At 41.4% G+C, this 23,275-nt stretch overlaps 2 protein-coding genes across 6 annotated transcripts in view; one reads left to right on the top strand and one right to left on the bottom strand.

The window, feature by feature from the left end:
* Positions 1–1,007: 1,007 nt before the first annotated feature.
* The window catches only part of tfb1m (transcription factor B1, mitochondrial), a 35,744-nt gene continuing 13,476 nt past the window's right edge, over positions 1,008–23,275 (bottom strand). For 2 of the 5 annotated variants that reach the window (XM_023271914.3, XM_035948880.2), the window contains exons 7-9: positions 9,255–9,382; positions 4,959–8,304; positions 1,008–3,119 (exon numbers count right to left, since the gene is read on the bottom strand). In XM_023271914.3, the coding sequence (XP_023127682.2) occupies positions 8,025–8,304; positions 9,255–9,382 (408 nt within the window). In that variant the 3' untranslated portion in view covers positions 1,008–3,119; positions 4,959–8,024. Of the gene's footprint in view, positions 3,120–4,092; positions 4,235–4,958; positions 8,305–9,254; positions 9,383–23,275 lie in introns of all 5 variants that reach the window. The other 3 variants (XM_055005965.1, XM_055005966.1, XM_055005967.1) reach the window with 3 other exon arrangements.
* On the top strand, positions 18,114–23,009 carry LOC111569654 (claudin-20). The gene is made up of 2 exons (XM_023271915.3): positions 18,114–18,353; positions 18,992–23,009. The coding sequence occupies exon 2, from the start codon at positions 19,176–19,178 to the stop codon at positions 19,902–19,904; it is 729 nt and encodes a 242-aa protein (XP_023127683.1). The 5' UTR covers positions 18,114–18,353; positions 18,992–19,175; the 3' UTR covers positions 19,905–23,009.

The following is a 23,275-nucleotide window of genomic DNA, read 5'->3' as shown; positions in this document are numbered from 1 at the left end:
CTCCAATGTAGACCTAAAAGGTGAGTTTAATGGTATATTCCACCTAAAATTCACTACTGTAGACCTTGGAGGTTGGTCTGATGATATATTCCACCCAACATCCTGGAACATAAACTTAAAAAGTTCGTTCAAAGGAATATTCCACCTAAAATCCTTCAATGTAGACCAAAAAAATCTTGGTGTAAAGGAGTATTCCACCTTAAATGTAGACCTAAAGGATGGTTTGGAGTAATATTCTACTCTAAAATCTTCCAATGTAGACCTAAAAGGTTGATCTGATGGTATATTCTACCCAACATCCTGGAACATTTACCTAAAAGGTTGGTTTAATGGTATATTCCCAGAAGAACCCTTGAACATCAGGCTTAATGGTATATTCCACCCAAAATACTTGTACATATACCAAGAAGTCAGTGTAAAGGAAATGTAGACCTAAAAGGATTGTTTAAAGGAATATTTAAACGATTATTTTCATTATTTAATAATCTGTTATCAGTCAGAACCCTGGCAAACTTATTTTCATCAGTTTTTTTAGTGGAAGTCACAAATAAAGGAGCTCTTGGTTTTTCCTGGCGTTACTGAGTCCAAAGCTGCTGTTTCAACACAGAACGTTCACATGCATCCACAAACCTCTCAGCACTCAAACACCCACAGACAGGAGGCCGGCTGGACCGAGGCTCGGCGGCGTCCTCAGACCCACGAGTCGGGGAGTCGCTGAACTTGTTGGTCTGGCTTGAAGGCCTCCGTGTGGTCCAGTAGAAGTCCACGTAGTCGGTGTTGGCTTTGAACTGCAGCGACTGGCCACCATCAGGTGGACCGGCTCGTCCTCGTAGGACTCCTCCTGTAGCCTTGAAGGGACCACAGGAACATTCAGTAGCTGTTGGAGTTCTTCCTGTCAGGCTCGTGGTAGAACGGCTCTGAAGAATCTTGTACTTGTCTTATCTGGAACAATCTAACAGCCTAAACTGTTAACAGCTGGTGTAAAGAAGCAAACACACAGGCATAGATTAGGACTCAAACTAGATTTATTTTAGAAAACAAATCAGCTTAGAGGCATTTGTTCACACATGTGGCTGAATAGGAGGCCGTCCAATCAGATTTGAGGTCTTCACTCTGTAGGTTGTTTGTTTGGTGAGACTCTTGGACCTCCATCAGCTGACGTGGATGTTTGATGGTCTTCTTCTCTAGTGCCAGATGATTCATCCATGAATTCAGCAGCTACAGACTGAAATGAAGCTCATGCTGCCGTTATTGAATTCCTGTTCCAGATCAAATGTTCAGAGCTCACCTTGAATGCAGCCGTCTGCTGTCTGATAGTTTTTCTCATTGTAGTCTTCAATAAAGTCTTTTTCCTCATGTCAGGATGTGGTGAGACTCTTTCTCAGTCGCTGCAGACGTCCCTCATTGTGTATCTCCAGAGAAGAAACAGAAAAACTGGTCACTGCTTCAGCATCACAAACGCTCTCCAGCATTGAGAGTGTTTTAGGAATTCATTCATTGTGTTGTGAACTTTGAAGGAGCAGAAACTTTACAGCTGCCAAAGATATGAGCTCCAATTCTGGATGTTTTAGGAAATGAAGTTCATCAAATGAACACTTGATTTTTGCTGATAACGCTCATTAAATTACTGAAGAAATCTAACATAAAAACCTGTAAACTCTCAGGCAGCTTTTGTTAAAGTTTGTCTATAATTCTATCATCATGTTCTGGAACCAGGACTCTGCAGAAGTTCCTTCAATCAGATACTTGTGTGTTTCTATTTAAGGCCTCAGGTTTGAACGTACAGCAGAGGATTAGAAAGGAGTGATTTTAATATTTAAATCAGTCCAGTAAATGTTTGGTGTGAAAATTATTAAAATTTTGATTTAGATAGATTTGTGTCAAATAATATTGTAGAGTCTCACTTAAATATATCCAAATGAGTTCAGTGTATTTACATTTTATAGAATATTTGATTTCTTAATCTCAATACTGTAGGGTCTGACCCTAAATATTATAATAATGATGTCAATTTAAATAATATTTTAGTGCAGAGTCATAAACTTTAATCAGATAAACTTACATAAGTATCACTGTACAATCTTAACCTGAACATTCATATTATTGAGGTAAATTTGCATAAATCATGATATTCTAGAGTCTTAACTGGAATATTTCTAACATTAATCTTTTTGTATTGTGCTGATAAACAACAATAACCCGACTTTCAGATAATATTTGTTGTCTGTGATTGTGAGACTAAATTCCTCCACATTCTGGAACTGGACTGCATTTCCCAAAATGGAAACATGGACAGAATTTAACACTCATGTATCCATGGCAACGCTAACGTTTCTGCTTCTTACCAAAGTTCACAACACAAGTAAAGATTTTAATGTAAAACTTCAGGGATGACTGCTGACCATAAGTATTCTGATCAATACTTCATGATCAATATCAGGACAGATGTTACAACTCCAGCTGTTGCATTAGACTGCAGTTATTCACAGAGAAATTAAAACATCACATTCCTCATAAAAACTAGATGGGACTTTTATTAAATAAAGTGTTGGTGAATAAACAGTGTAAAAAGTGCAAAGCAGCTCCATTAAATCAGGAGATGTGAGACTTCCACAGCATGGATCACCATCTGCTGTGTTGATTCATAGCTGAATGTCAGAATGAACTGAGATAGAAAAGCTGCTTTGAGCTGCAACATTACGGTCTGACAATCCAACACCATCACAGTTTTCATCTGGTTGTTTTGCTTCAACATGCTGTGAAGTTCAGTCTTTACCTGAATCAATACAGAGATTCTATTTCCAACCTAAGACTGGAATAAAAATTAGAATGTTATGAGGTTATTAATGCAACTAAATCCTTTCAGATGGAAGGATTTACTTCTAAGTTCTAATTCAAGTTTCAGTTGGAGCACATTGCATTCACAAAGAAAAACAGTGATACCTTCATAGCAACATTTAATAAACCTAAAGCTTCCCTGTTGGCTCATTGGTGGAGTTTGTTACTGAGCATCTGAACCTTAAATCCAGTGAGACGACCATCTTCAGTCGAGGCCAGTCAGAGAACTTCAAGACCTTCCATCGGCTGGACCAGATGTGGCATCATCTCCCTCTGAACATCTGGATGACAGGAGAAAAGACAGAAATCAAACACAGACACAGAAATACAATTTATTCACTTTCATCATTTTATAAAAGTAGCATGAACTTTATTAAAACTTGACAATATCAGCTAATGAAAGTAAATGTTTTTATCTCGTGTTGAAGCTAAATTTAAAGTCAATTTTAATGACAGTTTCTCCTGAGAGGAGTGAGAATGGAGCTTTTCTTTCCTTTTTAGAATATTCCCTCAAAATATTCTGTTTATTATTGGCTTTAGAAGCATTTTTCTTTACTTATTTATTTTTAGATACCTCAGACCGATGCACTTTGCTGGTTTGCAGATAATTTCATGCACAATCACAATAAAGATCTTCTATTATAACATATTTTGCTAAAACAAGAACTGCAAACCTTCTCAACCATCTCTCAGGCTGCAAAATTCCAACTGCGACCAAGAATTATCTGATGTAGTTATTATTATAATCTTTACTGAACCAGCCCTGGAATTAATAAAAATCTGTATATGGATATGATTTTCTCTGATGGGACCACTATGGAAGCCGTAGTAACAATTAACTATCCTTTGAAGGGAAAGATTAGGTCTTCTTCAGGTGGATAAAAAAAATGCTCTCCCTTAAAAAAAATGCATACAATAAAGTAAATCTCTTCTGCACTGCACACATACTACACTTTTGTATAACTCTGGATGTCAGAGTAAAGGCAGACAGATCCACCGATCAGCCACAACATTCTGACCACTGACAGCTGAAGAGAACAACATCCATCATCTTGTTCTAATGCAACGTTCTGCTGGGAAACCTTGACGTTCATGTGGATGTTTGACATGTACCACCACCTAAACACTGCAGGACAAACAACCCCCTAGTCTCCATGGCAACAGCAGTCCTTGATGCCAGCTGCCACCCTCAGCAGGACAAACTAAAACAGCTCAGGAGTGGTCTGAGGAACACGACAGAGCTAAGCTGTTCACCTGGGTTCCACACTCCCCACATCCACATCTGATTGAGCATCTGTGGGATGGTCCAGGATCAGCCTGGTCTAGGTAGGATCCACCCTGCAACCCACAGGATCCACAGAATCCACAGGACATCCCCAGAGGTTCTGATGAACCACTGGGTCAGAGGAGTTTTAGCAGCATAAAGGGACCAACACAGTATTAGTCAGGTGGTCAGAATGTTGTACTGTTATATTGTCATGCTGATTATATGATCAGTAAATTTTACCATCAATTATAACGTCCACATTGATCATGAAAAAAAACAATCAGTTCATTCAGAAACTGTGGGGTTAAACCTAAAAACACAGACCTCAACAGCAGTTTGTTTCAAAGCAGAACACCAGCTGGTTTTCACTAAAGAAGCTTTCAGAGCAACAATTAAATGACAGTTTTGTTCTCATTAAGTTCAGAGTCAGCCAAAATAATGTACACACATCAGGAAAAGAAAAACTTTTATAAATATTTCATTTGTATAAGTACTTCTATACATATAGATTCCTCTTTCTAAGTTTGATCAAATCACGATAACTCTGTGTCCTGTTGTACGATGTTTTCCCAACAGATGGCGCTACCCTCATGAATGGAGCATCAACAAGTGACGTCTACAACACAACAGAAATGTCTGGAAGCCAGTGGCCACCACTTTGAGCACCTCTTGTAATTGTAGAGGCCAAAGATAACTTTTATTAATCTCGTGATGTCTGAATAAATTTGGTATTGAAATATTTATGCAAGTTTTTCTTTTCCTGATGTGTGTAAACATTATTTTGGCTGACTCTGTATAATGGGTTTCTGACAGGTCACCAGGCAACATCTTTTTATAATAATGACAAACATACCTGCATTCTACAGGAGTGATTTTCCTCATGTGCAGGTAAAGATGTGTGAGGAGCTTAGAGATGACAGGAGCAGGAGTCATCCTCACTAAGTCAGCTTCCACCTAGAAACAGAAAGACCACAAACAAACACACAGATAGACTCTCAAACGTTCAACCTCACAGCCTCAAAATATCTGTTTAGGAAGTGTTGGGTTTCTAAATTCTGCTGAAAGCATTGACAGACATTCTCTTACAAGGTTGTGTAAAAAGCAGCCAGTCCTCTGAGCTACTGAGAAATTTTCCTGAACAAAGTTTCTACGTGTAAATCGTCTCAACAAAAACTAAAGCCTCAGTCAGAGATAACAGGTATCACAAATTATAAACAACTTTGTTAACTCAGACTTTCTGCTTCAACCTCACATAAAAAGGGGAGTTTAACTCGTCAGGTGACTGAAAATGAACGGCTTGTGCAGTTCTAGATCCAAAAGTAGGATGTTTCAACTCATGTTTTACTACAAATACATACAGTAATAAATAAATACAATGGCTGGTTGTTAGTTTACTCACTATTAATGTCATTTTATATACTGGATTGAACTTGAGCAGTGGAAGAGAGAAGGAATTTAATGAAATTATGGAGATTCAGAGAGGTAATGTTGCGCAATGTTAAGCGCGGTTTAATTCAAACCAGCTGAATGTTAAACTTCGGTGCAGCTGAACAGGTTTCAGTTAACCTTAAAGTAAAAATAACTTTTTTAAAAGCTAAAATACACAGCAGAGAAATACAGGTTGAGAAGGTCATTCTACTAAGGACGGACAGCTGCTGCAGCAACTAACACAGGTGTTCAGAGGTAAGTTAGCCACCTGTGTTAATTAGCTCGCTAGCTAACTTAGCCGCTTAGCTAGCTAACGCGTCCAGACCAACTGCTCAAACACGACAAAACACAACTCTTCACAAGTCGCTGACTTAACGTACAACAAAACAACGCTACTGGTTAGAAGTATTTATCTTACAGTGTTTTACTCCAAAAACAAGGTCAACAGCAGCCAGAAATACTACCAGACCTGCCGACCATAGATATATATAGACTAGATACACTAGCGCGCTGTCTTCTATACATATCTATGGTCTGACCAATCACTGCTCTCTGGCTTTCAGTCAGTCTGACCAATCACTGCTCTCTGGTTCTCAGTCAGTCTGACCAATCACTGCTCTCTGGCTCCGCCCTCTGAGAATCTTGTTGTCGTTTGGCCACACTTGCTGATGACCACTTCCGGTCTCAGAAAATGAAAAAACGGATCTTTTTTCGTTTCTGTCTCTTACTGATTTTATTTTTTTGTTATTCTAAATATCAAATGAAAATCAAAGCATTTTTTAAATTTCGTATATCCCTTTTTGATCATGAAAAGGAAAAACGTCTTGTATTTCAATTTTAATGTTTGTATTTTAAAACAAAAATCAAATAACCACTCGTTTTTTGTTTTTCAATACCCGTTTCAGAACGGAAAATACAATTAACAGATCCGTACACGGACCATTCTTCAAGTGCAATTTCTTTTAGTACAAACACAGCCATAATACTAAACAGATCCTAAAAAAGCCATTAAAAACTTAAATTGATTGCTTCCATAACAATAAGTACTTCAAGAATTTGTCCGTTTTTCTTGTAAACAATAAACAAAAAAGCATTTGTATTTGTTTGTGTCCCTCTAATGCAGCCACATCTTTTGAAAAACAAAAAAGATTTTTCCACAAATATTTCACAATAACGTTTGAGATTGTGTAACATTTTGAGGGTGTCCAAAAACTTTTTTCCCCCACTGTATTTTTAGGAATAAAATGTTCTATAAATCAAACTGTAATTGATATATGAAGAAGACCCTCTGTAAAAATGAAAAGAATATCTCTATAATGATTCCTGGTTTAGAGCATGCTTATATAATTAAAATAAATTTAATACACTTTGATTAAATTATATAATTTAAATAATTTTAGCTAAATTACATAATTAGAAATAATTATGCTATATATTGAAATATAATTAAAGCTCATATACTTAAAATATAACTGTATGTGAAAAAGTATGTGAAAAAGTTCACTTTGAGAAACAGCCTCGAGATAAGGTATTATAATTGAAAAATACAGGTGCAATTAAAAAGTGTAGCAACTAACTAAAATATACAAATAAACTCCTGCATGTTTATTTTGGATATTCTTTTTCTGTTTCTGTCTAAAAGAAGAAGCTTACGAAAGCAAAAATCTCCCCAAATGTCAAAATGGACCAGTGCATGAAAAAAGACAAACGTGTCGTTTAATCTGATGTCTTTCCTAAAATAAGAGCTGGTTCATTTATTTCAAATACATCCCCTTTAAATGGTTTTCTGAAATATATGGACATCAATAATTCTGATGTAATTATACAAAATTCACTGATGACAGCCAAAAAATTGGCTTGGCATCCAGATAGTTCAAATGACAATGTATAGCAGTAAGCAAGCATACAAAACTTACATAATCTTACTAAAACAATGACCTGCAAAATCCAATGGACAGATTTTTTCAAAAACCACAAATAATCTTAATCAGAGTCTTTATTCAGCTGACAAATTCAGAGCACTTTCTTTGTCCCTTTAAGCTCTGTCTCCCAAGTGACTAAGCAATACACACTGAAAGGAATAAGCGTCCTGGATATGGTGCTGCCATGTTGTTCTCATTCTCTAAATCACCCTGAAAACACGCCAACATTTCTTTCAGGTCCCACAGGACAAGGTGTTTTGTGAGATGGATATGAAGCCAAAATTAGGACATCAAGAGACACTTACTCTTAAAGAGCTACTGATTTCTTTATCCTCCCAAACACACACATCCAAGAAAATGTTTTAAAGGATCTTTATGTGCCTTCTCTTTCCTGTTGGTGTCCCAGGATTTCATGTATACCAAATTACCTATTGCTCCTTGGGTGCAGAGGGAATATTTTAAAAATTCATGCTGATGCCAGGTGGAAATGTCAAGGCTAAGAGCAGTTTGTTGTCACCCTGTGCTAACGGAGGCTATTAGCAGGCTTCTTTTGGTTTCCAAGCATTTTTTCAGCAGGGTTGCAGAGGACTCTGTAGCGTGCTGCCTGACGTGTCCATAAATGCATCCACTGGTGTGTCTCCTTTCCGAAGGAGATGCTTTAGTCTGAGCTCCTCTCTGAACTCGTAGCTGAGGAGACCAGGTTCACGGGTGCAGAGATGGGCATAGGCATCTGCTAGAGCCCTGACGTGGGGTATGGTGAGCTCTGTAGGGCGGAGAGTGGGGTCCACATCTGCCTTCTGCATCATCTCCTGTGTGAGCTCATCACGACACGCCTCAGGGAACAACTTTCTGGGGAAGATATGAGAAGATATGATTCCTACACTCAGGTCGCTTTGATATCTTAATGATCATGCAACTTTAATGGCATTAGAAAGTTCAAACAGAAAGAAACGATCCCTCAGCAATTATTTCAAATCTGTGAAGTTAATTGAAATCACACAAAGAGCTGCTCATGAATTGTTAATTTACTCCACCGCCATGGTACATAGTCAAGAGATGTCAAAAAACTCACACAGGCGCAAAGTTCTCGAACAGAAAGAGGGCAGCAGTGATTTAAATTTCAAATTTTCATTTATTTAGCCGGCTCTCACCCCGTAGAAACTCTCCACTTCATTCAAAATAGAGAGGCAGCTGTGTATTTTTAAAGACATTTCTCTGTCTAAGATGTTCTTTTATAAATCTTCACTGCAAGTTAGTGAGCAATAGCCAATTCCAGGCTGTGCAGATGCTTTTTAGGTGCTTCATCGCTCACCAATTTTGTGCCACTGCCGCCAACCCGCTGCAGTTACATAAACTACGCTGCCTCGTCTGCCTATGCCACCTCAATGACTCATAATTGCTGCTCTCTTTCACACAGCCAGTGTTCTTTTGTTATCCGGGCCTACATACGCCTCCCTAACAGGCACGGGGGCGATGGACAGCGTGCACATGCATGTGGGCGTGTGGGTTTGTTGCTAGTGGTTTTGAACGTGGCTCTGAAGTTGCTCCACTGTTCAGAGTTTGGTTACAGAAAGCCTCAAAAGCTGTGTCTTCATCTGTCAGCGTGGCGAACGAAAGAAAATAAAGCAAATCTAAAACCATTCCAATTAGTGACGAGATGAAGACACTGCTGTCAGAAAGCAGGATGAAAAATGTAGAGAGAGAATGACAGATGAGGACGAGACGAGATTAAAAAATAAAAGGGAGAAAAAGAGGATAGAGGCCCTGCAAGCTACATCAAGTTGTGTAATGGTGCTTACTCTACTCCTTTATAGCAGTGCTTCCTGCGGAACTGGAAAAGGTTCCTGACGACTTTCTCCACCAGCTGGAAGGGCTGTTGGATCTGGGGTTGAACCAGAGGGGTGAAGTGAACGACTCCCACGTCCACCTACACGCACACACATGAAGACAACGAGAGGAAATCCAAACAGCAGGGGGTTAGTGCAGATCTGTAAAGTAGATCGCAAGGAGTGCGCTCATGGGAATGTGGAAAACAAGTGTGCATGAAAGAGCAAGCAGGTATGATGATGAGAGGAGAATGCAGAGTGCAGAGAAAAGAGCTGGGAAGAAAAGCTCGGCTGAAAAATGGCAAGAGATACAAAGCTGGACAAAGGGAGGAAGAGAAAGAGGCAGAGAGAGGGGGGAGGTAGAGGGATCCCCACACTGGGATAAAAGAAAAAGAGGGGAGGCAGAAAATAAGATGACGCAGCATGGCTGGCTGGTGAGCTGGTTCCAGTTGCCACAGTAACACCTGTGCGATGGACCATAGAAACTGAGTCTCTCTCTGTCGCTGCATCATCTTAACACCTACAAGCCTGACGCAGTGTAGCACACATCCCTTCATCCCGCTGTCTTTGTCAGTTTGGCTCGAGCATTTCCACTGAGTGTGAAACCATCGCTGAATGAGCATATATAGATGCAGTGATGGGTACGTTAGGCAGCCACAGAGCGCACATCCTGCTTGATGGAAGAGGTATGATGGCTCATACACCTGCTTCCAAATAAGAGAAATCATTGAATATTGCCACTGGAAACCATCCCTATTAAAACCCCAGCTTTGTGAAGCTTTGCTTGGTTAGTACATTTTTAAAAAGTAATGCAATGAAGGGCACCTTTGCAGAAATAGGCCCCATTAGTGTTGCAGGATGAAGTGGGGCAATAGTTTCCAACCTTATTTGTCTAAACTGTCACCAGAACCCAGTCAGATAAACCCTAGTACCAATTTAACTCCATCTATCATATCTGACATATACTCGTTTGATAGATTTAAACTGCAATAATGATAGCATACAACAGAAGTGAATACACACCCATGCAAAAACCCTTCGACGTCAAATGATTCCAATAAATGTATCATTTCTAAGTTGTCAAGTAGAGAAATTCATAATATGAACAATCCAAACCAAATACTTAAAAATTACTATTATGAAACTACAGGCCCCGTAATGCACAAAAAGGAAATAGCCCTGTGATCACTTGTGGATTCCAATCAGCCTAGCTGCATGAACATGGTTATAAAATGACTTTTGAACACCAGAACTTTCTCAGTTTTTGATCAACATGCTGTGTCTTTCTGCAAGTCTGCCTCATAGCTCCATGTGAAAGAGAATTGTCAGAGTAAATTGAAAATCTGATTAATGCTGTACGACTTCACAAAGTTGGAAAGCAACAACCAGGAGTTAAAGAACAAGTCACAGTACCACTATTCAGAGCTGAGTGATTGTCCTCCTAAAATGATGCCATGGACAGTGCACTACAATTAAACTCTAAAAAAATAGATAGTGATGTGATTCAGACTTGGCACAGGGGTTATCAGGAGAAATCAGGGTTAAAGTGGAGATGACATTAAGAGATGGCACCAAAATATAAAGTTTTTAAACACAGTAAATATAAACAGTTTTTAATTTTACATGATCAACTTAGAAATATTGTGATTATTGTAATATCATACAATTTTGAATCATTTGACATTTAGATGACATTGCACACGGCTGTATTCACTTCTGTTGACTTCTGTTACTGTTGTAATAGTTGAACTAATGTATAAGTGGGTTGGTTGGAATGTAATCTGTTAGAACCATGTCATAATTCTGACCATTTATTCGATTGATTTAGCCATTTCCACTTTTATTTGTTACTCTCAGTCCAGTATTTCAACTGTTGATCCAATGCTTTTATCAATTTGAACTGTGTAACCACTATTTTTAGTCTTTCATTAGTCTATTCATTTAATTTAACTTTCACAATTTCACCTTTTTATACATTATTTTGAGCCGACTATTTAATAGCTTATATTTCTCACAATCTAGCTAATTTTATTGATATGTCACTCTCAGTCACGAGATATGGATATTTTCTTAATTCAAATGCAGTTTCTATTTTGTCAAATTAGATCAAATACTTTACATTTTTTAAATATCTCCCAGCAACTACTGAGGTACCCCTTTAGGTACAAGTGCCCCGTTTGGGAATCTCAAGTGGACTACAGTAAAGGACCGGTGGTGGGAATCTCATTCACACTAGCAGCCTCTTCTCCATCCTCCCTGTGTCAGCTCTAAGCTGACATGACACGCTGTTGAGGTGATCTTGTCAGGCTCAGCAGACCCTTTCAAACACACATACATCCACACGATCTCTTCTTATCCTATCTCTTGTTCTCCTGTAAGGGATCATCGATTTTCTCTATCTTCTCAAAGCCACGGTGGGATCAAAAGGACCATAATATATTAAAAGATTTTTTCTTGAATCTCTCGATCTTTGCTTTTGCAAACATCTTTCAAGATCGTTTCATATGATGCTTTTCAGTCCAGCAAGTTATAGCCTAAGGAGCTGCTGCACAATCAGGGTGATAGTGGGATGTGTGTGGACCAATGGCAGAGCCAGACAATGGGCAGCAGAGCAGAGCGGTCGGCTGTCTATCCTTCCATAGTTGGTAATAGCATTGCCTCCCTAGTGAGGGAGCACTGAGTCAGGCTGTACCCTGACCGGCTGAGCAGACTGACAATGGGGCTCGCTGGAGACACTTCGTAATAATATTAATACATTTCCATTGTCCATAAGTGCTTGTTGGTTTTAAGTGCTTTTCATGATACTTAGAGTTTTTTTTTTACAGCAAGAAAAAATAAACATCTAGGTCACATGTCCGAAGAAAATGAGATTTGAGAGCGGAATATGTTTTTTTGGAGTTTCAAGCTGAGAAGAAAGAAAACAGAAGACAGCAGGTATGTAAACGGAGAGGAGGCATAATTTGTGAAGAAATGAAGCATGCAGGTGCATGAATGGCAGTGTTACACCGCATGTTCATGGAAAGTTTAAAGGCAAGAAAAACATGCAAATAACACATACCCCAAGGACGAGCTCCCCCTCCTCCTCATACTACACAGAGGTAAAATAAAAGGACATCGAATTCAGCTCAACAGCCCTCCTGTTGTGACTACATGCCCTGTGGAGCTCCTCATGCATCCGTGCAGCTTGTATTTCTGGACTGTGTGACTCACTCTCATTCACAGCTGCCTTTTGCTTTTCCTGGGCTCGGGGCTGGTTTCGATAATTAGGGGAGGAAAATTAAACTGGTCCAAAAGGCGCGTAAAGGATTTCTAATGAGCTGTTTAGAGTCCCCTTTTCTCTGAACAGCCAGAGATGACGTTTGGGAGCACTTGTAAACCACAGCACTATCTCTTATCAGATCTATAGGTTCCAGTGTAGTCCAGCATACCCGGCTGCTGCTGAGCTTCCTGCCGCAGTGGCGTTTAATGGGACAGCAGTGGTGGAAAGTGTTTGTCTCAACAGCCCCTGAAGGCTACGTGCTATAATAGTGCAGCGAAAGCTACAAACTCTTGGGTTCAGCATGAGACGGTTTGACAAGGAAGGAAGAAAAGAAGGATGTTGTGAGTTGAAGCTTTAAGAGCACGCACTGCACAGCTGTTAGGTAGAGCTACTGTTGAATTTTAATGTTGATTTTTGTCAAGTGTAACACGGTGTAACATTGAAATGATGACTCCATGATTTATTTGTGGTGATGAATAAGTCTGCTGGTAATACAGTAACCCTTTTAGTTCACATGATACATTTTAAGTCCAAACACCATGTGACAGGTGTTGTCAAGGGCATTGAGGCCGTTGCTGCATCATTTGGTTTGTATTATGAGGATCAATTCCTCAACCTGTGACATCGAAATGTCAGGACTCCGGGTTTAATATCTGGATTTAACAAAATGCTTATTTCGGTGATTTGGCGATGCAAAATCAGACCATCATCTGTTAGGAAGAAGCAATAAAAAGGAATGCCTTTAATTCCACTCTCTGCTGGAATAATTAGGCCATTTATATTCCCCATTTCATGATTTAAGAGAGAAGCAAGGGGAAAAGTCGATATTGGAACTATACAGGCAGCAGCATTTCAGCCATCAGCTTGTCCAAGTCACTTTGCTGCTATGATTTATGTATGGCCTTGCTACACGGCTTCACTGGGTAGCACCACTGTAATATATCCAGCTCCCTGCCATTAATCCTTCCCCTGATAACCTCAACATGCAAGGAAACTCCATCTTAAATCAAGCACTGTCACCTGGCCCCACTACTGTGGTGTATGAACATGCCATCATCCCCTTCCCACAAAACATCTAAAATACTTCTGCTGGGAGATCCTGAATTTGAGAAGCAAACTGATTCATTGACTCGCTCTTATAAATGTAAAATCTGTCCTCCTGGCTCTGCCTCCTATCCCTCACCCTCCTCTTGTTTACGAGGGTGGCAGTGAGGATCACACATACAAAGCAGACTGGAAATCATTTCTTATAGGCTTGTGCAAAGCATTGCGTTTAACAGAGAAAAATAAGTGAATCATTACCACTGATTTGGCCTGTTGATTAGACTGTTAAGCAACAATCTATACTCAAGTCCAGGAACATTGTTCTTACTCTGACTCTCTCAATTTGAATAATTTGATCGGGTTTGAAAACTAAGATTTCTAACATTTATACAGATTCAGAACCTATGTCTCGTCCTACATATGGTGTCCTAAATAACCAGATGAACCAGCAATGGACCCTTGTATTTCTTTGAACAGTGACACCTTCTGTAAAAAGAAAAAAAAAAGTGTATTATACTGGTCATCCCCCAGGTAGAGCCTTTGAAAAGGGTAAAATATGAGCAATCTCTATCTAAAAGTCACATGTCTGTTTTGTCACCACTCAAGACCTTTTCTGGCCCACTTGAGCACAATAGTCACACATCCATATTAACACATTTGTACATTACCATATTTCACGTTTGACCTTCCCAAAGCTCAGCAGGGAACTCTATTACTCCAGCCTTGCCCTGTGGTTCTCCGGCACCTCTTTCCCCATTCCCACCTCCAATGTGTCTTTCTTGGTGAATTCTCGCCCAATGGCGTGTGAGCGGTAATTTGTCATGTCCCTCTAAGCGTAACCAAGACGAGATGGCAGGGGCCCTGGGGGCACCAGCCACTGCGCTATACCTGAACCACCAACGCTTGCGCTTACATAATGGCAGGTTCTGAGAAAGTGCAGGGGGATGGAAGGAAGCCGTATACAGCCGGGGAATACGAGAGAGAAAAGCTCACAGAGATCCGGCAACCAAAGGGGGAAGAGCTGCATTAATCATGACAATACCTTGAGAAGACAACCTCCATTACATCAGTGGAGGAAGACAGCCTCTAGCAGAGGAGAAGGCAGCAGTCAATGCCACAGAATACACCAGGCTGATATTGCTTCAGGGGCTTAAGAAGGAAGGGCTTTGGCTTCCTGTGCAGGCAGTCCAGCATACTTCCCATGAAATCGCCCATGGCATGCACACACGACATTCAAAACTGCAGTTCTTGGCTTTGACAAGATCAGCTCCTTGGAGAGACTCTTTCGTCATAGAAAAGCTTGAACTTTGCCAAAAATGTGATATTTACTGTACCAGTAAATGAGGACAGCATGGGAAAAATACTCAAGATGAGCCATTTAAAAATTCATAAATACCATTCCCTGTTGTTCATCTGGCAGTCATGTCTTAATAGAGTAAGCTCTTTAATCACGCCGATGCCGGTAATTTCCCAACATGTCACAAACGGTTTGCCTGAGACAGGTTATCACATATTATGTATAGTGAAACTGGACCCAGGCCCTGCTACACAACAAGATTGCGTTGACAGCGACATCACAGCTATCACTCGACACCTTGCATCTGAACTGTGAACAAAACGCCTTTGCGAGACGATGAGCACGAAAACCAATTACGCAAGGGAGGACATAAAAGGGGAAAATGCAAATTGGATGATAAAAGCCCCTCGTGTGGGCAAAAGGGAGCGTGGCCGGCCCTGCTACGCTGCAGAAAGTCTAGAGAGCTGTGCTGTGAGGTGATAAAATAAAGGGGAGCACGTTTATAATAGCCTGCAATATCTTCACACATCACAGCATCACACATCACAGCGTCACACATCTGCACTCACCGGGTGTATGTTCACTGCTTTTTGCTCTTCTCTCCTTCCATCCTTTTCTCTCCTTTCATCCATTCCCGCTATAATCTATTTATTTATTTATCTTGCTCCCCACACAACAACACCAGCATCAGCACTTAAGATCTCATCGGTTACAAGGAGACAGGTCACACACGTCATACTTTAGTGTGGCTGCAGAAAACTGGAAAATTTCTCATCTTGCTGCAGCGGTATCCCATAAGGAGTTGTGAGAATGTAGCGCTGAAGGTCGACACCAGCATCACACCGGAGGTAATGTGGTGTGCACCATCCCCGCACACTGGTCAGATCTCATTTTAAGAAAAGGGTCTCTTAGGGGTAGTTTACGGGAAAAACAATGGAGGGCTGGAGAAAGCACTGGGTCGAATTAAACAAACAGATCAATAGCTAAACAAATCAATTGCTACCAACCTATCTGCACCTAATGACTGCACATCACTGTGGCCAATACCCGGTCCTTATATTGTAGTTGTGAGAGAGGCAAAACAATTTCCCACAGCTGGCTGTTTTTTGTTGATGTGCCCATGCAGCTAAATAATAGCAACGCACATCTGCGTTTACAAGGATATCAGGTCTATTAGTCCTGCCTGATTTTTTTCCCCTCTCATTTTGTCCTCTTTGTCATTCATGAATCAAGGCCGTCCTAGCCACTCCCTCCTCTGTTGTACGTCCTCGACAGAGACGAGAGGAAAGACAGGCAAAGACAGGGGAGCAGCTGTGAGTTTTAGCCGCCTGCTGACTGACGCCTGATGAAGATGACGCTCCAGGGAGGGTCAGTTTTGGCATGGTGGGGTACAACTTGCTCCTCTGGCCTTTGGACTCGCACTGGAATAAACAAAGCCTGATACAATATAAAAGGCTAACTAGCTCATAATGATAGCAGCTATTTCTTCTGTCTTGATTGGATTACCAATCCCGGTTGTGTAGTGAGGCTACAATTAGAAATCTTATCTAGACTTTGCATCACAGCCAGTTCTTATCTTTTCACATCAGCAGTATTGCATTATGATTATTGAGAAGCACAATGCAGGAATGAGGTGGATTCAATTTGGTTAGTTAGTTTAGATGACAAAGCAGGAATAGTCTTCCCAGCCCAGACTAATGTCCGAAAATACAAATGTCACTCTCTACTGCCAAGCTTATGAAGCAACAAATGGCATTCTGGATAATTTCTAGCAGTCACATTATGTTGAGGGAAAAAAGTAGCAAAGCGTTATGCACTTTGCACTGTATACTTCTAATGCAACTTTTTAATTGCTTATATATAATTACCAACTGGACTAGTGGTCTACAACAGGATAAACTACAATAAAATTAAAATGCAAAATTTAGCAAACACATTCTGAAGTGAATTTCCAATAAAATGGTGACTAAGACGCAGCCCAGTAAGACTACCAGTCACTTCCAAGCTTTGTAGCTAAAATTATGATTTTATACCATCATTTGACAAAATCATCAACTCACATGAGTTAAAATCAACGGCTGTGCTGTGGAACTGGCATTTTTTCCACTTAATTTAAAGGTAAAGAAATTGACTTAGCGCATCCATGCTTGTAGAAAATTCACCCTGTTCATGTTGAATTTTGTTTAATACACTGACATTATTTCAGTTACATTTGAGTTACCAGTATAATCCAGCAGTTTTGCTCTTTGAAATGTAGGTCCAAATCTTTGTTTATATTTCATACTGTGCTGGATAATGCAACAACATAGGGTTAACTGGGGAAACGACTTTGTTATTATAGAACAAAAATGTCTTACATTGAAAAGGGACATCTTCCCCCACAACTCTTGTAAGATGCCCCCCGCTGAGGCAAGAAGCCCCAGAGGGGAATTTTACCTCACAAGTCATTTTGATCAATAAAAATGAGTTAATTCTATAGAAGATTAATTTCATTTTCAATATTAAATCTTGTACTGACTTTAACTACAGTATAAATATTAGATAAAACATACAGAAATCATTTTGATCTTTTTGTTTTTGTAATCCAGCTGCCTTTATGTCAGCTAGACAGATGATGATGCATTTTTCACTTCTAGTTAGATGTTATGTTACTGTATTAGATGATGGTGTACATAATTTATCACAAATCTAGGCTAGAATTTTGAAAATCATTGATGTCGATGACGGACTTCTTCTCTCAAAAGTCCTACTCATGCACTTTCACATATTATAAAACTATTACATAATATTTGCTATTCTTTGTTCAAACTAATGGAATGACTTGCAAGGTAAGATTCCACCTTTACATTTTGTTTTCTAACTAGAAAGTTGCAGTCTGGCCTCTAAATGTGTACCTTAAGCGTGCTTTTTTGCATGCATATTACATTGCCATTTAAAATAAATATTTTAAAAACGTCTTAACCCATGTTAACCTAACACGGAGCTTAATGATGGTCATGATAAAGTAGTAAATGTTGGTTTCAGTAATAGTACAGTACAGCAAACAGTCGGGAGCTGCACTGTGAGGATTCGACGTGTTGTTTTGTTTTTTTAAGTTGCGAGGCAGAAACACACACACACACACACACACACACACACACACACACACACACACGCACACACACACACACACACACACACACACACACACACACACACACATCGGCGAGGAGAGAGAGAGAGAGGGAGCGAGAGTCGAGCCAGAGAGGGGGAGAGAGGGAGGCAGGCTACGGTTATTTCTCTCAGGCTCCGGCCGAGCCTGTGTGGTCTCTCTACACTGTTGCTAAGGAAATGGATGTGTTGAATGGATCCGCGGTCCGGGCTCAGTCGTCCTCCTCGCCCCCTCAGCAGCCTGCCGTCTCTCACCGTGTGATTGTGTGTGTTTACAGGAATCACTGCGAACAACGTCAGCGGCAGCTCTGCACCAGCCGGGGTAAGGGATTATTTCAACATCGCATTTCCCCCCCCCTCATCGGATCGCAAAACAACCGCAAACAATTAGACTGAGCTGTGCGTGATTGTTCAGATGACAGAGATTACGATGCGCCGGCTAGAAGTCTTACCAAATGATGATAAAAACGACCCATACGTTCACAAAGTTTAATTCTAGCTGCTGATTTAATTATAACAGATATTTTACCTTGAAATAACGCTGTGTGAGTGTTTAAAAGCAGCTCGGGTTATTAGATAAACAGCAGTGAAATCAAAGTGGTAGAATATACAGTATATTAGCGGGGTGAGGGCACTGCAGCTTTAAGTCCACATAGCTATTGAGCATTGCAAATACCACAAACTCATTTCTGCCTCTCCAATAACAGCTCTATGGGGCTCCGTAAAGGCAAAGGAGAAGGCAGCATGTAGGAAATGCACACATGCACAACCATCCCTGGTGTTTTGCTTACCTGTAGTCAGCCAGAGCCAGCTCTCACTGCTCATGCCTCACGCTGTCCTTTGTTTCCAGCCAGGGAAAAAAAGTCTGTGCTTGTGTGAGGTGAATAAGATGAGAAAAGAAGAGGGGAGTGCAAGGAGACCCACTCAGTTCAATTTCTCATTTTCGTCTCTCTCCTCCAGTCCAGTGGCGCCGCGGCTGAGGAGCTGAGGAACTGGGGGTTTGACTGGCAGCTGGTACGACACCGAGGGAGGGGAGAGAGGCGGCTGGGCAGCGGGGTCGACGAGCGTGGCTGGCGCTGGGTGAATGCTGCCTGGAGAGGACAACGGCTGAGGCGGCAGCAGCAGCATCGACTTGAGAAGGAGCATGGCATCCACGGGCATGCAGATATTTGGATTTGTGCTGGCACTATTGGGCATCATGGGTGCCATGGTGGCCACTCTGCTGCCCAACTGGAAGGTCAGTGCAGATGTGGGCTCCAACATCATCACAGCAATCTCCCAGATGCAGGGATTGTGGATGGACTGCACATGGTACAGCACAGGCATGTTCAGCTGCACACTGAAGTATTCAGTGCTTTCATTACCCGCGTACTTGCAGACTGCTCGCACCACCATGGTGCTGTGCTGCGTACTGGCTGCCATGGGCCTCTGTCTTGCATCCCTGGGACTAAAGTGCACACGCTGGGGAGGTGGACGGCGCTCTAAGCGGCATGCTGCGATTGCTAGTGGTGGCTGCTTTGTCGCTGCAGGCTTTCTGTGTCTGGTGCCTGCTTCTTGGTTTACCAACGAGGTCATCACCAACTTCCTGGACTCCAGCGTGCCCGAGAGCAATAAGTTCGAGCCTGGGGGTGCAGTGTACGTGGCCTTTGTTTCAGCAGGTTTCCTCTTTGTAGGAGGGTCCATCTTCTGTATGTCCTGCTCGGGGAAGAGGCATGGCCCCCAGGACCTGGTCCTGCTCCCTCCCCCAGACAAATTGCTGCTCCAGCAGCAGCAGCAACAGCTGCTTCAGCAGCAGCAGGAGCTCCAGCACCAGTACTGCTCTCTCTCCCCATTAGACAATAAGACTGGCTATAGCCTGCAGGACTATGTGTAATAAAACAGCTCTGTGTACGCTACGGCTAAAGGAAGACGAGCCTGAGGGGAAACCATCACAGCTTATCCTACACACTAGGCTCTACTCCAGATGGAGGTGGAGGAAAAAATGAGAGAGGAGGGCAACAACTTTGAATCCATTTTCCCTTTTCCTCTATCTTGCTCTTCTCCCTTTTTTTCTGTTTTGCAAGCACAAGCAGTGGAGGTATTCCCTGAGCAGCGCCTTGGAACAAACAAGGTGAATGTGTAAGGAGAGCCAGGATAAGGTGCTGCAGAATCGAAGGAAGCCGCTAACCAAATGCAGACATCCTTCATCAGTAAATCACAGAAAGAGTTCCCCGGGGAGTGGATTAAGCAAATAAGGAAGCCTACCGTGTAGATTTTTTTTCCTCACCAAAGGTTTGAATTGAAAGAGAAAAGCAATCATTTAGCTGCTATTTACAATCGTTCGGTACACTCCCATTTGACAAAATAGGCAATATAATGCCCGAGAGCAGTAGGTTAAAACGTTTTCATAGCAAGCCACTGTAGTTTTTCGTATACTTATCCACTAGAATGCTATGTGGAATTGATTGAAATAAATGGTCATATTTTTGTTAGCTACTAGAATGATGTTGATATTTTGCCTCTAAAGCATGCTGTGTGGAGCCTGTCTGTGTATTAATACAGCGGAATGCCTGGTAGAAGACTGAGACATAGCCACACAATGCCTGTGCCTGAAAAGCTGTAGAAACATTACCCTGCTGTAACTGTTCAAAGAGGACTGTCAGGAGGAGGAGATGTGGGCTGCTGGGCTGGATTTAAGAAAGAAAATGCAGACAAACAGATGCCTACGTCTCTCTCAGCAGGCGGAAATATGAGAGAGATGGAGAGAAATTGTCAGGAAGAGACTGGACTATATGGTACGCTGTTCTCATGTTTCCATCCAAACAAACACACACACAAAAAAAACACCTTCCAGTAAGTAGCTGCTACTCATCCCAATCCATTCCAAACACGCACACCCACCCACCCACTTACACATGCTGTTGTGTGTCTCCATGTACACAGTAAACACTCAGACACGCCGGCTTTTTGCATGTGCTTTTCTCCCGTCATCCGCCTCCACACTGCCATGGAAACGGAATTCAGCATTCAGATGTCTTTATTGTCTCGTGGTATGTGCATGTCAGTCAGCGAAGTTGTTTGAGGGGAGGGGGCATCTTTTTCTCTCACACTACTTTCACTAATCCCCTTTATTAGCCCATGACACGAAGCAGCACGCCTGGTCTGAGGTTTTGGAGAATGCTCTTCTCTGTTTATGCCATGCAAGCAGACTCATAGGGATGAATAGATGTTTAACGGTGCAGTGGCGGGGAGGTAAAAACAGTGGAAAAGGAGAATCTTCTTGAGTCATGGTTGACTGGATAGCTGTGTGGCAGGCAGCTAAAAAAGGTTTGACTCATTCTCCATATGTGACTTGTTTTCCAAGTGCGTCAGCAGTGCGCATATGCTACCAGTCCGCACCTGCAGAAGGTCTCAGTGTCTTAAATTGCATCCACTTGACTGTGTCACCATTCCTTTTTTTACCTACCCGTCACTCTCTTCTTTTTTTACTTAATCTCCCCTGTCCTGTTTGTGTCACATGTCACATGGATGTGGTTCCTGATCGGAGAACGCTGATGCATGTTGAAAGCATGTCCTGCCAACACACGCCAGGTGCACATTAACAAAACTCCCTCCTACTCATGTATCAGGAGCGCAGCTATGCTTTCACGGCTGTTTTGCAGAGTGTATTGCCTCTTCTTTTCTGCGTTAAGGATATGGGAGGAGTATTGTTTTTGTGCTTGAGACAGGCCTTGGCAGTGATCTATAGAACCGCACATTCTCTCCTTCTCTCTCATAAACATGCAGCTTCCTGGGGGAGAGCAGATGGCTAAGCCCAGCTCGCCACCTGCAGGCTGCTGCCGGCACACCACGGGCATCTCTGTGGGCGCCGCTGCCGGCCCTGGCAGCCCTGCAGGGCCATGTTTCCACCCCACCCAGACTGAGCCATCTTGCCCAGCTCAGATTTTAGCCGACAGCACTGGCCTCCTGACAAAAACTCACTGCCCAGGCACCATAACCAATGCAATAAACAAAGTAAAGAATGTGCCATGTCATCTACTAATACTGACACGTTATGTGTTTTGAGAATGTGCCAAATCGTCTCACGATGACAGGTTTTAATAATATCTGGAGTTCTTTGTGTTTATTTTTTTATTGCGTTGTTTGTACATGAATTATACATTAGCAAATGTTTTATGGATTTGTGTTTTGTTCTGCCAGACTAAGTCTCAAGTCAGCTAGATACTTGTGTACAGTCCAGTGCAGCTTTCGAGGGTTATTTTAAATCCTCTTTATTCCTCATTTCCCAAAGCACAGCAAGACTTCACTGTGTATGAGAGTTTCATAAGGAAGACATGAGTGTGGTATTTTGTAAATGAAAAATGTCTTTGTTTTTGGAATTATGGTCTATTGTAAGTCTGTGACAACTGTACACAAGTGTCTAGGCTTTTAGGGGTTTGTTTTTACTGAGGTATCAGGATTCCTTCAGATTGTTTCAATATAGGATACAATACCATGGTCATACCATATCTTCTTTATAAGAAGACTACTCAGTGCACCTTTACTCGTGTTACTTTATTTGACAGCAGGTTGGTTCAAATGGCTGAGCATTCCAAGCTCTCTAGACCAGTACAAATACATACTACAACTGTCACTCTGGAGAAAAAGGGAACGATTTCTGTCTGAGGATTCAGCAGGGAATTAGGAGCTAGTGATTTCTCTTTTTTGTGGCTGTGCAGCTTGATCATCAGCACGCGATTTCATTAGCTTATAAATGGCCAGAGTGCAAAGTGACTAGGTCTTAAAAGTCTAAAGAGTAACTACTCTTCTGCATATTACTGTACCAAGACATTGATTTATCATTTTGATAACTGCAGCTTATTTTTGTGGATGCTTTAGCACTTCTTACTTTGCCAGAGCATATTTGTGATGAACAGTTCACAAGTTCTGATACAGTTGTCTCAATGTGCTTGTGCAAGTAGTTCTATTTTTTACCAATAAAACTATTTTGTGAAAGCAGCGTGCCCGCTGTATGTTGCGTGCTTCTATGTGCGGCTGATAAGGATGGAGATAGCGTTCATCTTCTTGCCAGATATACAGATTGCCAAATGGTACAGGCTGTTCTGAGTGCAGGCAGCCAGGCAGGCAGGCTGCTCATACACAGCACCCACGGACAGAGCAGGTAAGACCAAACTAAAATACACATCCATAAAACATTACTATGTGCAAATGGATTTTGAAAAAAAAAAAAAAGGATTTGTCTAATACCATTCCCAAGCTCTCCCA

Source organism: Amphiprion ocellaris, chromosome 20 (genome assembly GCF_022539595.1).
Source record: "Amphiprion ocellaris isolate individual 3 ecotype Okinawa chromosome 20, ASM2253959v1, whole genome shotgun sequence".
NCBI classification, from domain to species: Eukaryota; Metazoa; Chordata; class Actinopteri; family Pomacentridae; genus Amphiprion; species Amphiprion ocellaris.
The sequence above is the reverse complement of the archived record's forward strand: the minus strand, read 5'-3'. Positions and strand labels throughout refer to the sequence as shown.

What these genes read in the sequence shown, in the direction of transcription:
- LOC111569654 (XM_023271915.3), top strand. Translation starts at nt 19,176, where the DNA reads ATGGCATCCACGGGCATGCAGATATTTGGATTTGTGCTGGCACTATTG.